We start from the raw sequence: 16,915 nt of genomic DNA, 5'->3' as shown, positions 1-16,915 counted from the left end.
TTGTTTGACTGCCACTCCAATTTTTATTTTATACAATGTCTATTACTCTTGCTTCCGTCACTCTTTCCTTCTGTTCATTGACAGTCAAAGATAATAGAACTAATTCTAAAACAGAAGATTGGAATAATCTGTTATAAGCAATAATGTATATTAGTACAAGTATTATTACTATTTAACCCATAACTGGAGAGATAAAAATAGGTTGGGAAATATATTGAACACAAAAACTAATTTTGGGTTTTGTTGTTTTAAATATAATAAAAATTTTCTGATTCTAACAATCTAGCCAAAATTGGAAGAGCTACTCCGCACATTTTTTTTTTTTTTACTACTTTGTATATCTATATATGTTTTTTTTTATTACATAATTAGGAATGTATTGAATTATTGAATATTACACAGATTTTGTATAACAAACTTTCAGCAAGTTAAAAAAAAAACAAAAAAAAACTCTGCACTTAGGACATTCATTGGCCATTGATCAAAGTAAAAGAAAAGATTTAGAAGTCTCTTTCAAATATGTTTGAGATAAATTTGATAATTCTTTTATATACGCTTTTATTTTAAACCCATTTGAAATATTTAATAGTAATAATCGGTTTCTACATATTTTGGTGGATTTGAGAATTGGAGACAATGGATGACTGGAAAGCACCGGAATATTAGAAGAGAATGATTTGCATCGTAATTCAAACCAGGTTCCAAAAGTTTGGATATCTTAGCCACAGTTCAGTGCACCTTAAATATTTTGAAGGCTGTGAAATGTGAGCTGGAGAATTACTACTGAGATTTGGAAGCAGTGGCGAACTGGAAGGACTATAGCAGATGGTTTGACTATGCCGCACACACAAACAAGAGATAGGTAGATGGACATCAATAGTGATTATGAAGAAATCGTTGAATAAGAATCTTTTTTTAATTAATTGGAATTTTTATTGAAATGAGTAATTTGTATTATTTATTCATTTATTTATTGTGGACTATCATCCTCATCTTTTAGTTGTTGTTTAACGACTAGAAGATGAGGATAATTGTTTGCAATAAATAAATGGATGAATAATACAAGAATCTTTTTTACTTCTCATCACAAGGGCCAACTATTAACTGTCAAGACCAAAGAGAACCATCTTGCAAAAGTCAAGAAACTCCTCAACAAGGTCAGAAAGCCAGTTGAGCCAGAGATGTTTTAGTTCTTCTTAAGACCATTTGCACAGTGTCCAGAATGACAGGGGGTTAGCTTATGGTCTGCCTGTGCATCATGAAGACTAAATTCAAACTGATGTTTTCTTTTGTTTTGTTTTTTTGTTTCCAGTAAAGCTCACATGTTGGCCACACATCTTCAAAAAAATAACTTTGATTTAATTATTAGAAAAAACTGATCTATATATCACAATGATTTGCACCAAATTAAAAAAATTCAGAAATCTTAAATGCAGTTCAATGTTCCTTGATTATCTTGAAGGTTGCAAGATGTAAGCTGGAGAATTACGACAGGTGTGGAAACAGGGCTAGCAGGAAGAATCATAGGATATCTTCACTAGTACTAATACAAGAGCAGCAAGTGCAATCTACTTATTGCTAAGGCCCTGAAGAAACTGCTTGAAAGAAGCTGAAATGCTTCTCAACAAGGTTAAACACTCCATTGAGCTGAGGATGAGAATTGATGAGAATCAATTGCACAACAGTCCGAATGGTTGGCTCACCTATAGTCTGCACAAAGTGCCACACATCACAATGGCAAAGTGCCTTTTTTATATTGTTTTGTTCTAGATCCGTTTGAAGTATTTAATAGTGGTAAAATGTAACAAAAGTTTCTGTAATATGATTGGTAGGCTTGAGAGCTGGAGACCATGGACGACTCCAAAAAGTGACTCCGACTTAATCCAGATGGTTATATTGAGTTCACTGTTGCCAAACAGAGTACAAAAAGGACAGCTGCAGAAAGAATATATGTGTCACAGCATGACTCCACCCTGTCACACTTCTGAGAAACCCGAAAAGTAATTGTCTGAGAACTTTTGTGATTTCACCAGTTCCAACATCTGCCCTACTTGCTTGATTGCTGGCCAGTCGACTATTGTGTGTGGGGTGCGATTGAGAATGACACTATGCATACCACCTGCAACACCAAGGATAAATTGATAAGATCAAACCAGTGTTTAACCATCTCTCTAATGACCCTGTGACATGTTACAGTTGCACTTGGAGATCACGATGAAGGCTCAGGGCAACTGTATTCAGCAAAATATCTTCCAAGAAATGCAATTCAAATTTTGAGAATATGTCAATTATTGGCCGAAATATGACTGTTTTGTTTTTAAAAAATGTCATTTTTCTCAAAGACCTTGTATATATAAATTTGTGAAACACGTGTAATAATAATTGCTACCAATGATTTTGGAATGCAGATAAAGTTTTGTTCATCAAAACGATTACATATAAATAGGAAAAAAGCTAAATTCAAAATAGTTGTGAGAAAACTTTAAATACATGAAAAAGGGATGAAATAATTACACAACTAATATATACAAAGTATATATAGAAAAAATTTTAAAAAATCTTTTTTAAAAAGATAGGCCTCAAAGATATCTTTGTAAATTCATTTTTTATTAATATTTCTGAGTGCATCACATTTAAAAAGTCTTCTGCACTGATGCTATTTAAAACTGTAAATTTTAAAATGGTTTCTTGTTTTGTTTTCAGAGGTTTCTTGAAGAGTGACAAACTCCTGGCTACGATTGGTGTAAAGTTGCAACCCTTGGAAACAAAGTGCACCATCCACGACAGCTTTGATGTGAGAACATATTTTAAAATTTGAAACAATTATAAAATTAAATCCACCAGAATGGATTTCAGTTTATTAAACAAGTCAGCCATTTTAATTTTTTGTTAATAGTTGGAAAAAAAAAAAAAAAAGAAAATTACTTTGTGGCAATTGGAAAGTTAAAGGGATTTATAAGTATTTAGGATATTGAACAGGAACTCTTTTCTGGCTTGAAAAAAAAATGTTGTATTTTTTTAAAACTTTCAAAAAGAATATTCTAGAAATCTGTTAGATTATTATCAATCATGACTGTGAAATATTCATGTGTTTGTTTCAATTGTTTTCTTCATTTCCAGTCTAAAATGAATGATCTCGCTCATTCATTCAATCAATCAATCAATAAGCGTTTTATCACTCAATGAGGAACCCCTTCATGGACTGTAGCTATCTATGTCTGTCCCAAGCTACCCACTGCCATGTGGGACCCATGTGTTTTATCAGGTCGTCCCTCCATCTCGTTCTTGGTCTTTGCTTTGGCCTCTTATGTTCGCAAGATGTCCGTTCCATTTTCCTGATAGACCATCTGTTGTCTGGCTACATGCCATTCTCATCTACTTTGATGGCAGTATTGATGCCAATAACTCTTGTTTGTTAGCGGATCCAGATGTTTGTCTTTCTGTCTTGTAGAATGATGCCCAACATTATCCTTTCCATCTTTGTGCCACTGCCAAGATTTCACTTTGGCAAATTGTCATGGTCCACGTTTCACTAATGTAGATCATCACAAGTAGTATATATTCATTGAAGATCTTCCCTTTGATTGACATACTTGCTTTTCGGCTTCTTATGATATTCTCCACTTTCCCAAAAGCTGCCCATCCCAATGCTATCCTTCTCTTTATCTCAGGAAAGAGATCTCCATCTTTCATAATTTTTTTTCCCAAATAGATATAGCTTTCCACTTCCTCAATGGTTTTTCCATCAACAATTATTGGCGACTTGGCAGTGTGCTGGTTTAACATCATATTGGTCTATCCAAGATGTATGTTGAGGCCAACTGATTTACTCTTAGAGTGGATGTCGTTTAGAATGTTATTTAGTTATTGAGGAGAGTGTGCCATCAGTACTATATCATTAGCGAAGATGAAATGTGACAGATGTTTGCTATCAGTGTTGATTCCCCATATCCTCCCACTTAATCTAATTGATTACCGCATCCTGAAGACAGGCTGTGAAGAGTTTTGGTGAGATGTTGTCACCTTGTCTCCCTCTCCTCTCCAGCTTCATCTTGTTGCTGTCACTTACTTCGTTTTAAAAATTGACCAATCTGATAGAAAATATTTTATCCTGCAAACTGCTAATGAATTTTAAAAAATGAAATCTTTTTATTCAATTAATAAAATTGAAATGAAAGTTTAAATTTCTATTCTTGATTTGTATTTTACCACGTTTATTTTTCTAAAAAAAAAAATTGAAAAAGGATTCAACATTATACATTTGGTTAGGATGTTTGCACGTTGAAAGATCTCAAATGAATGTATAATTTATTTATTTAAAAAAAAAAAAAAACACAACACTTTGTTTTGCTTCCTAGAAAATTCTAAATTCTTATACAATTTTAATGTTTAATGAATTTATTTCCTCAATATTTAACCAATTAGAATGAACGATTTATTTTGCATTAATGGTGTTGTTGCATCTGTCTGGCAGTGAATTAAAAATATGCATATTGAGCGTAATGAAAATGGTGTAAAAACTATCATTTATTGTATAACCTCGTCGGGTTGGTTTGTTGTCACAATCCTGCCTCAGGGACCGCTTAGTGTAACCAGGATGTCTCCAGTCCCTAAATGCAGGTACTAACCCTCAGTCCTCATGGCTACACTCTTATCTTCATCTAGTGATGGACCCTTCAAAATGTAAACAAACTCTTACTTGTTACTGGAACTACTGCTCTGATGCTCAGCGCACACAAACACAAATCTGTATCACAGTTCCTTTAACTGGTTGGTTGACCATTCAGCATCAGATGCTGTGGTTTAAGTTATTCTCAAAGATGCTCTAGTGAATGGCTGGTATATTACTTCTCTCAGCTACAACCCTGTGTCAGGTTTAGGGTAAATCTGAAATCACTTGCATTTCAATTTGACAGGCAATCAACAATTAGGGATAACTCGGAGACTATTTCTTATAAACGAGAATAATTATTCATAAGATATTTCAGATACACGTCGTACAAAAGAAAGTAAAACTATTTGGGTTCTTAAGTTTCAAGATGCAAGATTTTTCCAACTTGGATTCATTCAGACGGTTTCTCAGTCAGAGGAGAAGAACTTTTCCACTTAGCTCTTTTGGGGAGATATCCAGCTTTTGGGCTAAAACCCCAAAACTGGTGCATACTCTTCAACGGCTAGCAAGTAAATCCTCTCATCTGCCAAACACAGTTTTATCAATTTGTGATTTCTTTTTCTCTCTATGCCAGATTACCATTCCCCCCGCTCTTCTTTTACCTCCTTTTTCTTCTGAATCTCTTTTCCCTTTTTTCTTTTCCTTTTTATCTCTCTTAATCCATGTTTTTTTAATTCTCCTTCTCTCTCTCTCCCTTCTTCAAGTTATTTCTTATCATAGCAAACCTTTTTGTGAGGTGGGCTTGATACAAGCCACGTGGTCTACTGCCGACATCTCTACGCATATCAAGCTCAACCCCATGGCACCAAATGTCCACTTTACTTTGTTGAGAAATTTTTTTCTACAATATCACAATAAAAACATATTTCTACAATATCACAATAAAAACATATTTCTACAATATCACAATAAAAACATATTTCTACAATATCACAATAAAAACATATTTCTACAATATCACAATAAAAACATATTTCTACAATATCACAATAAGAACATATTTCTACAATATCACAATAAGAACATATTTCTACAATATCACAATAAGAACATATTTCTACAATATCACAATAAGAACATATTTCTACAATATCACAATAAGAACATATTTCTACAATATCACAATAAGAACATATTTCTACAATATCACAATAAGAACATATTTCTACAATATCACAATAAGAACATATTTCTACAATATCACAATAAGAACATATTTCTACAATATCACAATAAGAACATATTTCTACAATATCACAATAAGAACATATTTCTACAATATCACAATAAGAACATATTTCTACAATATCACAATAAAAACATATTTCTACAATATCACAATAAAAACATATTTCTACAATATCACAATAAAAACATATTTCTACAATATCACAATAAAAACATATTTCTACAATATCACAATAAAAACATATTTCTACAATATCACAATAAAAACATATTTCTACAATATCACAATAAAAACATATTTCTACAATATCACAATAAAAACATATTTCTACAATATCACAATAAAAACATATTTCTACAATATCACAATAAAAACATATTTCTACAATATCACAATAAAAACATATTTCTACAAAATCTAGGCTCTCTTAAACCTTATGCTAAACACCTCACTTAGCCTTTAGCCCATAAGCAAGGTAATTTTGTATTGCCTGGTACATGCAACAGTAGTAGATTTTTTTTTTTATCATTTCTCTTTATTCCACTATCCTTCTTCTTTTTTTTTTTTTTTGCAGTTGATGGATGGTCGCAAATCTGTTGGCGGCAAACTTGAAGTGAAATTGAAAGTACGAGATCCATTGAAAAATAAACAAGTTGAAGAAGTGAAAGAAAAATGGCTGATAATTGATAAATTTTTACAAAAGGTAACTTTTTTTCATTTACAAAAAAAAATTTGTTTAATTGTACTCTAGAAACTTTCGGAATATTGCCTCCATTTTGTTTCAGATTCACCGAAATCTATTAAAGTTGCAGTTTCTGTTTGTTCACAAACCTCTTGTATGATTTTTTAAAGAGACCCCCCCCCCCTCTCTTTCTTAACCATGCATATTCTGAATTTACATTACCCACATTATTTGGATAAGTATATTTCATTTTGATCAAGAAGTTAATAATATTGTAATGTCAGTGCTTGACATTCATAAATAGAAAATGCAGCTTTTTTTTTTTTTTTTACTTTATTTATAACTTATTAATAAGTTATAGAAATTAACAAATAAGTATTTTTCGCTGGAGAATACAATATATTTTATATTCGAAAACTACCACACCAGATCAAGTATTTTTTAAATAAATTGTAGCAAAGTAAATTATTTTATTGCCAATAGCATAGTACAGCAATAACAAATAAAAATTGAATCGTCAAAGGCTAAGTTTGATTTGTCAGATTAAATGTTATTTGGGTCTGATTTTGAAAATCCGTCCAACATAATTTTATATATCAGGTATTCAACATATTTTGGTACCCTGCAACATTGAATAAATCAGCTAGTAATCAATATTATAGAGAGGGATATTAGTGCGAGTAATTGAAAAGCCCAAAACATAATTTGAACCTGAAATGCCAGCACTATAAGTGTTTCATAAGCAACTATGTGTACATCCCTATTAAGTAATTTTGAGTTCAAATAAAAAAAATGTCTGCATTAAATTTTGTTTTTTAATTACAGAAAACTGGAGAAGAAAAACCAACTGATACTACAACTGTAAGTGATTTTTTTATTTTTCAATAAAAAGACAAAACTAATTATCATTATGTAAGAAAAATAATTATTTGATTCTGACATTTTTGAGAATTTCAGTTGTCAAGATTTCAAATTGTAAAACATTTGTAATAGAAACAAAACATCTTCCCAATCATTCCATCTTGTACTAGATAAGGCTCAATCAATATAAATGTTTTGCATAAAAGGCAAAAGATGAAACCTCTAGAAGTAGAACCTTTTTTTATTCAGCAAATTAGTCTACCGTTATCTTTAGAAATATTATTGCTAGGCAGGCCTGTAGAGTTTGTAACCCAAACATTGACTTTGACTCCTGAAATTTAAAAAGCTTCAGCTCTGTAGGTTTTAGGTGATGAGTGAAGCAATGAATTTTCTCTAACTTATTAACTCCACAGTTGTGATGGGGTTAAATGGTAATAAGAACGAAGGAACACAGGATTTTTAGGAACGAAACATGTATTCACATATATTACAGGCAAAGTGAGTCGAGTAATACCATTTCTCAACAGTAGGTCGTTTGCACACGACCTGCTTTGTCGCGTGGCAATCTCTGACTGCCGGGCACTGGTCTCGATACTGGAAGTGATGTCACTAGAGGAAGTGACATCATGAGATAGTCCATTAATCCCATGGCGTGGCATCTCCAACAACAGCCTTATCAAAAATGTAATTAAAAACTGCATATTTGTTGGTGTATAGTTTCTGAAGCAACTATTTTTAAATGGATAAAATTGATTAGCTGACGATTTTATAAGATTTCATTATTTTCAAGACAAACTTTGTTTGTGGTTATCTCATTTGTACATTTTTATTTTTCTTCAGGTTGCAGAGAAACAGGCACAACTGTAAGTAAATTTGTATTTTTATTTATGTAAGTTCTTTTTTTTTGTGTGTGTTGGAAAATGGAAACATGGATTTAAGCAATAAAAGAGAACTCAAATTAAAGAATTTGATTAACTAAAATTTTGTCCATTTTATTCAAAGAATTTTGTTGATTATAACATTTCGAGAAATGATTTATGATGATTATAAGTCTAAAAGCCTTGCAAGCCTTTGCAAAATGATTCTCAATCGAACCTTGGTGTTAGCTTAGGATCATTGATGGTTGATGCGAAATTGGAACTCAACTCCACTGTTTGAATCATGAAAGATGTATTGGAGTATTACAAAGAAAAATTGTGCAAAAAGAACTGGAGCGATGATGCAACCTGGTTTTGTGGTGTTGGAGACATCAAACGGTTCAGAAATCTTCCCGTCAGACACCACAACATCCTTCATACCCTCAGAAAATGATGCAATTGCATCAAGCATATTACCTGAAATACCTAGTTTCTTTAACACTTTCCAAAGTACCTCCATATTGACAGTATCAAAGGCGTTTGTCCAATCAACAAATACTATGTATAGTTCCTTATTTTTTTCCTTCATTTTTTATGCAATATATATGTATGTATATATATTTTAAGGGGATTAGAACAACAGTCTAAAGAGCAGAGTATATTTTAATGTATTAGTAAATTCATTAATACAATTAAAATAAAATAAAAGAAAACAGTGCTCGTTGTAATGTAGATATATAATAAGCTCGATAGGCATATATATCCTAGAGCTATTTTAATATTGAGTAAGATGATTGATAATTTGTAATTAAAATAAAAATTAAAAATCGGTTTCACAAGGAAGAACAAACAAAATTGTACGATCATTTCAGAAACAATGTTTTTATTGAGATAGACAGTCTTGGACAATAATTTTATCATTTAGTTTGAAAAGAAATCCCACCTAATATTTTTGCTGATGTGGAGACTTTGTTTCAAAAAACTAAATTATAAAATTATTGTCCAAGACTTATTGTCTATTTCAATAAAAACATTGTTTTCGAAACGATCGTACAATTTGATTTTGTTTGTTCTTCCTTGTGAAAACGATTTTTAATTTTAATTACAAATTATCAATCATCTTTCTCTCTCTCATATATATATATATATATATATATATATATATATATATATATATATATATATATATATATATATATATATAGGGTTTCATAGCCTTGCACCTCTGTAGGGGCATAGGCGATCTACAATTTTGTAGATGCTTTTGTAGCGAGTTCTTTTTTTGGTGTGATGATGCTGGCCTCACATACAACCTTTCCAGAAGGTACATACAGCGCCTAACCTTCCCAAAGGTAACCCATCTGGCCAGGCTCAACATTGCTTAACTTTGGTGATCTGGCAAGCAAGAATTGGTGTGTCAACGTGATTATACCGTACATACATAAAAGGGTGGAACGATAAAATTGTCGCCCTAGAAAAGACGACCTGATTACATTTCCGTTTGATGTAAGCTGATTTTATTTTTTTTGTTGCAGACCATCTACTATGAGTTCCTATGTAGAGAAAGACTAATAACTGTGCCAAGTTTCATTGCTCTACTGCTATGGGAAGTGGGTCAGGGGCATTACTTATTGCACACCCCTCGTAGTTAGCCAGTTGTGTACAAATCCAAAGAGTGATAGGATAGCCAGTTGTGTACAAATCCAAAGAGTGATAGGAGCCTTCTATCATGTCTGAAAGTGAAACAATGTTCAGCGAGCGAGATTGGAGATGTGTCGCTATATAACTCATACTCTCTACCAATCAAAATTATGATAACAGGACCATTGCCAGCACCTTCAAAATGCGAATCCGGATTGTTCAATACTTAAGGGCACAGCTCAACAAAGTTTCCGGCCACAGTTATGGTCTTTCGTGTGGTTTCAAGTGAGGGTCACATCATGCCACCTCATACCTTTAAAGTCGGCTTGAAAGTCAACACCAAAGTGTACCTGGATGTACTAAATAGTGTGGTGATCCCCTTGTACAATCAGGTGGCCACTGGCAGGACTTGGCGTTGGCCCACAAGTCCAAAGAGACCCAGGCATGGCTTCAGGAGTAGTTGTCCTCTTCTCTCTCTGGCCCCCTCCTCCTTTGACCTGAGCTATTGTACTACTTTGTTTGGACATTCATCGAGAACATCACCAACATGACCTCCCACAACACCAAAACCAGCCTGATTGTCACCATCTGCTGAGTATTTGCTGAGCTCCAACTGGTGCTTGTTGAAAAGGCATGCTCCCAGTTCCAAACCCATATTGGGGTGGTGATTGAGGCTGAAGGTGGCTACATTGAACAGATGCCAGCTCTACTACATATCAAGTTACCCGAGTTGATTTTTTTCAATAAGTTTTAAAGTAAAGCTGTAGTGTTTTTTTTTTGTTTTTTTTTTCTTATTTTTTTTTTTATTTTTTATTTTTTTTTTTTTTTAGGGCGATTAATTTATCGTTTCACTCTGTATTTAGTGGTCTGGCAAAGATAACCGAAGCAGCAAAATTGAAGTTGCCTGCCAGGGCACTGTATATACAAATGTAGTCAAATATGGGCATATTTTATTGGTTAAAAATATAGGTTCTTTTTTACCAATTGTTATAAAATTTTAACAATAGAATAGTATCGTAATCTTCAAAAACTTGCAAATTTTCGTTTAGCTTTGTCCGATACATCCAAAGATATGAGCATTTCAATATTCAATTTGGCTACAAGTAAAGAGATATCTATATATATATATATATATATATATATATATATATACCACCTTTTTTGGCAGTTTGGTAGTGAGATAAGTTCCAAATCTCAGCGACTATTGATCAGAATTTAACAAATGAAGTCTCGTTGGAAAGTTAATGGCCTGAATTGTGTAGTGGGCTATGTGACATTTGCCCTTAAGACCGCACATTAAGCTGATCATCCGTCATCTAGAGCCTATTTTTGGCACTTTTTTACAGCCAAAAAATGTTTAATAGTCATTTGTTTTTCTAGTTTCGCATATGAATTATAAAATATCTGCTATTTCTCCAAAAACTCTGGCCTTCATGGAGAGGGAGACTCAAACTTGCTGCTATGGTTTCAAATGATCTGAAATTATAGACAAGGGGAGATTTGATTCCAAATATTTCTCATATGTTATATCTCCCCTCTTTGGTTTTCATACATAAAGTAAATTTCACAGTGTAAAAGGATTATTTGATACTGGAGATATTCATAATCGTACCCTATTTCCAAAAGAGGGGGCGATATAACATATGAGAAATATCTAGAATCAAGTCTCCCCTTGTTGTTATTTCAGATCATTTGAAACCATAGCAGCTAGTTTTAGTTTACCCTCCATCAAGGCCAGAAGTTTTGGGAGAAATATATATATATATATATTGTCATCCACATACAGTACTGTTTCGTTGTATCACAACTCATCAGTGCGGCTAGACAAACGCCTTTCCCCAGCCGTGGATTGAACCTACAACCATCACATTGACAGTCGGCAGCTCTCACCATTCGGTTACGAATCAGTGCCGTAAATATTTCTCCTAGAGTGTGAATTATATCCACACCCTCCCGTCGCACAGTACTCGAACCATCAGCTTGTTTACAAACAAATTAATAGTGGGCTTCGCTTAATCGCTTTTAAATACGCGTCGGGTGCAAATATATTTACAAAGTGCTCAACCCAAAGAGGGGGGCTTTGTCATCCACATACAGTACTGTTTTGTTGTATCACAACTCATCAGTGCGGCTAGACAAGCACCTTTGCCCAGCCGTGGATTGAACCTACAACCGCCGCATTGACAGTCGGCAGCTCTCACCATTCGGCTACGAATCAGTGCCGCAAATATTTCTCCTAGAGTGTGAATTATATCCACACCCTCTGTGTGTGTATTAAATAATGGTGTGCATATATCGTGTGTATATATATTAATACGGACTTGGAGAGACATTTATATGGTTCTTTTAATTCATCAGAAGGGGATACATTATTGATGACGGTGGTGGAGACACAATACGTGGAGAGAGTTATACAAAGTTCATTCACAGATGATGATAGACAAAACACGTTTACCTTTCAGTTGTAATGACAACGATGAAGACATTTTTTTTACAAATATATGATGATCCTTTTATTCATACCAGCCACTCAGGGCTTCAAGCCTTTACAATTACATCGTCCTATCTCCCCCTCCCCCACTCTCGCCTCCAAGAGGGCGTCAGCTCTCAGTCTTAGACTCTCCTCTCCTCTAAGGCGCTCTCTGACTGTCTCTAATTCGAACCCTGTCTCAATATATTGGGAATCTCCTTTCTTGATGACGTCAGAGGCATGGACAAACAATAGGACTCCCTCACGTTTCAAATTACACGTGCACTTTGCACCTGCATCCACACGCCACTGGTAACAAAGAAATTCCTAAATGAATTATTTCATTTATAACCTATTTGTTAATCACTATTTCTAAACTGCATTGTTCATATCTAACTCTGACATAAATAATATTTAGTTATTTGCAAGAACAATGACAATCATTCTACGTTCCTAAGATTTCAATATGTATTCTTTTTTAACTTTTCTTACTGCGTTCGATTCTAACCTTTTCCAAATATCATTTTCAAACTTATCTAGTTTAATTACTGGGGTCTGTCCCTTTTTACATATGTGGGTGTATGTACGTATACTTTATAGGAGGGAAAAACTAATATATGCATATCCAAGGTAATGTCTGAATCCCTAGAAAATGACCCCTAGTTGTAAAATGGGGATGAAAATGGATCGTAACATTTCATGCTACTAAGACAAAACTTCTTTCCTTTAACAATTATAAAAAACCTTATCTACTGATTGCCATGACTAATAACATCCCATCTGGAAGCTTATTGTTCAAATTCCTCAGCTTCACATTCACAGGCAACATGAATTGGAACAAAAACATTTGAAGACATTGCAAAGGCTGTTTCAAGACGTGGGGGGGACTTTCTTTATAGCTTTTACTTTAGAATTAGATCAGAAGTAATGTTGCAAAAAAAAAAATTAATACAAATTCAAAGTATTTTTTCTGCAAAATGAAACTTATTCACTTCCAGAAAAAGAAACGAAAAATAGAAAACAGCATTCACTTCCAGAAAAAGAAACGAAAAATAGAAAACAGCATTCACTTCCAGAAAAAGAAACGAAAAATAGAAAACAGCATTCACTTCCAGAAAAAGAAACGAAAAATAGAAAACAGCATTCACTTCCAGAAAAAGAAACGAAAAATAGAAAACAGCATTCACTTTCAGAAAAAGAAACGAAAAATAGAAAACAGCATTCACTTCCAGAAAAAGAAACGAAAAATAGAAAACAGCATTCACTTCCAGAAAAAGAAACGAAAAATAGAAAACAGCATTCACTTCCAGAAAAAGAAACGAAAAATAGAAAACAGCATTCACTTACAGAAAAAGAAACGAAAAATAGAAAACAGCATTCACTTCCAGAAAAAGAAACGAAAAATAGAAAACAGCATTCACTTCCAGAAAAAGAAACGAAAAATAGAAAACAGCATTCACTTCCAGAAAAAGAAACGAAAAATAGAAAACAGCATTCACTTACAGAAAAAGAAACGAAAAATAGAAAACAGCATTCACTTACAGAAAAAGAAACGAAAAATAGAAAACAGCATTCACTTTCAGAAAAAGAAACGAAAAATAGAAAACAGCATTCACTTCCAGAAAAAGAAACGAAAAATAGAAAACAGCATTCACTTCCAGAAAAAGAAACGAAAAATAGAAAACAGCATTCACTTTCAGAAAAAGAAACGAAAAATAGAAAACAGCATTCACTTCCAGAAAAAGAAACGAAAAATAGAAAACAGCATTCACTTTCAGAAAAAGAAACGAAAAATAGAAAACAGCATTCACTTCCAGAAAAAGAAACGAAAAATAGAAAACAGCATTCACTTCCAGAAAAAGAAACGAAAAATAGAAAACAGCATTCACTTACAGAAAAAGAAACGAAAAATAGAAAACGGCATTCACTTACAGAAAAAGAAACGAAAAATAGAAAAGCAAGTTGATGAAAATGGACCTTAATTTAAAGTTTACAATTTGAAGAACTCAAAGCAACTATTTTGTAAAGATTAGATTAAAAAAAATAACAGAAGAAATGGATTATTACAGTACTAATGTAAAAAAAAATAATTATACAATAAAAAAAAATACACCATTTTTATATTTTTGTGACTCCCTAGTGAACCTCCTTCCAACTTTTGTAAATTTTGTTTTATAACCCCTGAAAATATTTCACAGTAAAGATTCTGATCACTTTCTCATTCTAGTATATGTATTTTTTTTTCTTAGAGCCAGTTCTGGCAGCACATCAATGGAGGTTCTTAAGTATGAGAAACAACAACTAGACAAACAGGTGAGTTGTATTTCACTCCTGAGATTTAACAATTGTGAATATCGCCCCCTCCCCCTTATGACATCATTTTATTTTATTTTTGATAAAAGCAATCATATCTGGTTTGATTTGGACGTTTTTTTTTTTCTTTTTTTTTTTTTCATTTAGTTTATTTTATTTTTATTTTATCTTTATTTTCTTTTCTTTTCTTTCTTTAGAAATAAGAAATAAAATCATGGGTCACTCAAAAGTATTTGCATGTTATGCAACAATGAAATTTAAAAAAGAATCCATGAAACTTGTTCCCTCGACACCAAGATCAACAAAGTATTAACCATTTCTAATTACTGTTTCCCTGTTAATTGCAGTATGATGCTGTTCCCGTGCTGTTTGAAGAGGTTCATTCTCCTAGTTTTTGCCTTCTTTCTTTGAGAAGGGGTTAGTTTATAGCTAATTGGTGCCTCTAATCGGTGTATGCCGATGAGAATTTCCAGGTATTGATTCTTCAATCCCACTTTCCGACCTTTGTGCTACATGTCTTGGTGTAGGAGAGAGAGATAAAAAATGCAAAAAAGAACTTGCATTTTTGTGACCCTTTTTTTTTTTTTTCATGCACACAAGAATGCAATTTCAAATAAAAGCATCACCGACTGACAGAATCGCTTTTGGAGATGCATGGCTGGTTATTGACTTTTACAGGTCAACCTTCATTGGACGTTTAATGCTGATACCGTACGAAATAATTTGTGTACAATTGTTTTGCAGATTAATGCGTTTTGGATATGAATATTTTGTAAATAGTCTGTAAATAATACCTGGCGTGCTTATTTAGAATGCAACCTTATGAAAAAAAAAAAAAAAAAAAAAAATACAGGCAGTTTTTATGATGTACATACTCATCGCATAACAAAGATGTCATATTCCAAAAATCACATAGATTAATCAAGTAGTTTTTTTTATTTTTTGTATAAAAATATAATTTTTTACAATTTTTAGTGATTTTTAATAATAAATTGCATCCATTCCAAGGCTGATTTTGATCTTCATAATTCACATTTAGTTGTCTCCCCCTTGTTTGTAAAACATGAAGGATCTGAAAATGACATCTCGCTTGATGATAAAATTTGATTTTCTTAGCTTAAAAAATATTTGATCAATTTACGTGATTTTTGGAATATGACATCTTCGTTTGGTGACAGGTACATACATCATAAAGATTTTTCTGTATTTTCTATATATATATATATTTTTTAATCAAGTCAACTTCTAAATAAGAACCTAATGGTTTTTATCTAACACAGATGTTGTTCTTCCATATATTATTACTCCAGGTGAGAGTGGACCTGGAAGTAGGGGCAATTAAAGAGTAACTTAACTCTCTCCAAGACTTCATTGGCCAGAACGGTTGGAGAGGGGAAGCATAAGTAGTTGATAGTGTTAGTATGGTAAATGGTGTAAGCAGAAAAAGGATGGTCTGTGAAAAATGAGTTCTGCTGGAGTGAGAAAGACAAATACCTTGCCCAAGGGTATCCAAAGTGGCATACCCAGGACAAATTATTACTACGATATTATCCCATTGACTACTATACGCTCAGTAACCCTTCTCCTTGAATGGTTCCTGGGCCTTGATAAGTGGTGAATCCCATGTATTAAAAAAAAAAAAAAAAAAAATTGTTTATGAATACTTTCCTTATATCTCGGCTGTGACCAAAGGGAGAACAAAAAAAACCCCACAGATTTGCTGATCACTGTTTGAGGTTTAAAAATGAGATAATCAGCAACATTCTTTAGTGAATGCCAAAATAAGGATATAATTTAGCAAGAAAGATTGCATTGAACTTGTGTCAAGTAACCAGCAGACGACATACAATCAATCTATTAAGACCTGCCTGGTGAGATGATTTAGAATATAAAAATTAAATTCAAAACTAATTAATAATAAGGCATAAACTATACATTAATAAAAAAAGAAAAAAATTATATATTTTTGATCTAAATTTTATGAAAAGTGTCATTGTTCCATATTTTCATTGTTTGATTACTGAATAAGTTATTTGTGTGATATTCCTAGTCAAACAGAACAGATTTCTCATTTCTCCTCCAAATGCTGCTTCCCTCCTGACTACAACTTGGATGTCTTCAAGTCCAACGTAAACAAATTCCAGATGAACCGCCCCTTAAGTAGACACTTTAAATATCCACACTAACGTACTGTACTTACAATAACCCTTATCCCTGAGTGGCTTCCGGG

General features: G+C 32.9%; 1 protein-coding gene across 1 annotated transcript in view; it reads left to right on the top strand.

Annotated features, from left to right (window-relative positions):
* LOC145296932 (coiled-coil and C2 domain-containing protein 1-like) overlaps nt 1–16,915 on the top strand; it is a 178,449-nt gene that overhangs the window by 150,186 nt on the left and 11,348 nt on the right. The window contains exons 22-26 of the mRNA XM_080143136.1: nt 2,704–2,794; nt 6,436–6,564; nt 7,369–7,404; nt 8,245–8,267; nt 14,622–14,685. Coding sequence (XP_079999262.1) covers nt 2,704–2,794; nt 6,436–6,564; nt 7,369–7,404; nt 8,245–8,267; nt 14,622–14,685 — 343 coding nt within the window. The remainder of the gene's footprint in view (nt 1–2,703; nt 2,795–6,435; nt 6,565–7,368; nt 7,405–8,244; nt 8,268–14,621; nt 14,686–16,915) is intronic.

Source organism: Euprymna scolopes, chromosome 17 (assembly GCF_053919585.1).
Source record: "Euprymna scolopes isolate OS-2025 chromosome 17, ASM5391958v1, whole genome shotgun sequence".
Taxonomy (NCBI): Eukaryota; Metazoa; Mollusca; class Cephalopoda; order Sepiida; family Sepiolidae; genus Euprymna; species Euprymna scolopes.
This window is presented reverse-complemented; position numbering and strand designations above follow the sequence as displayed.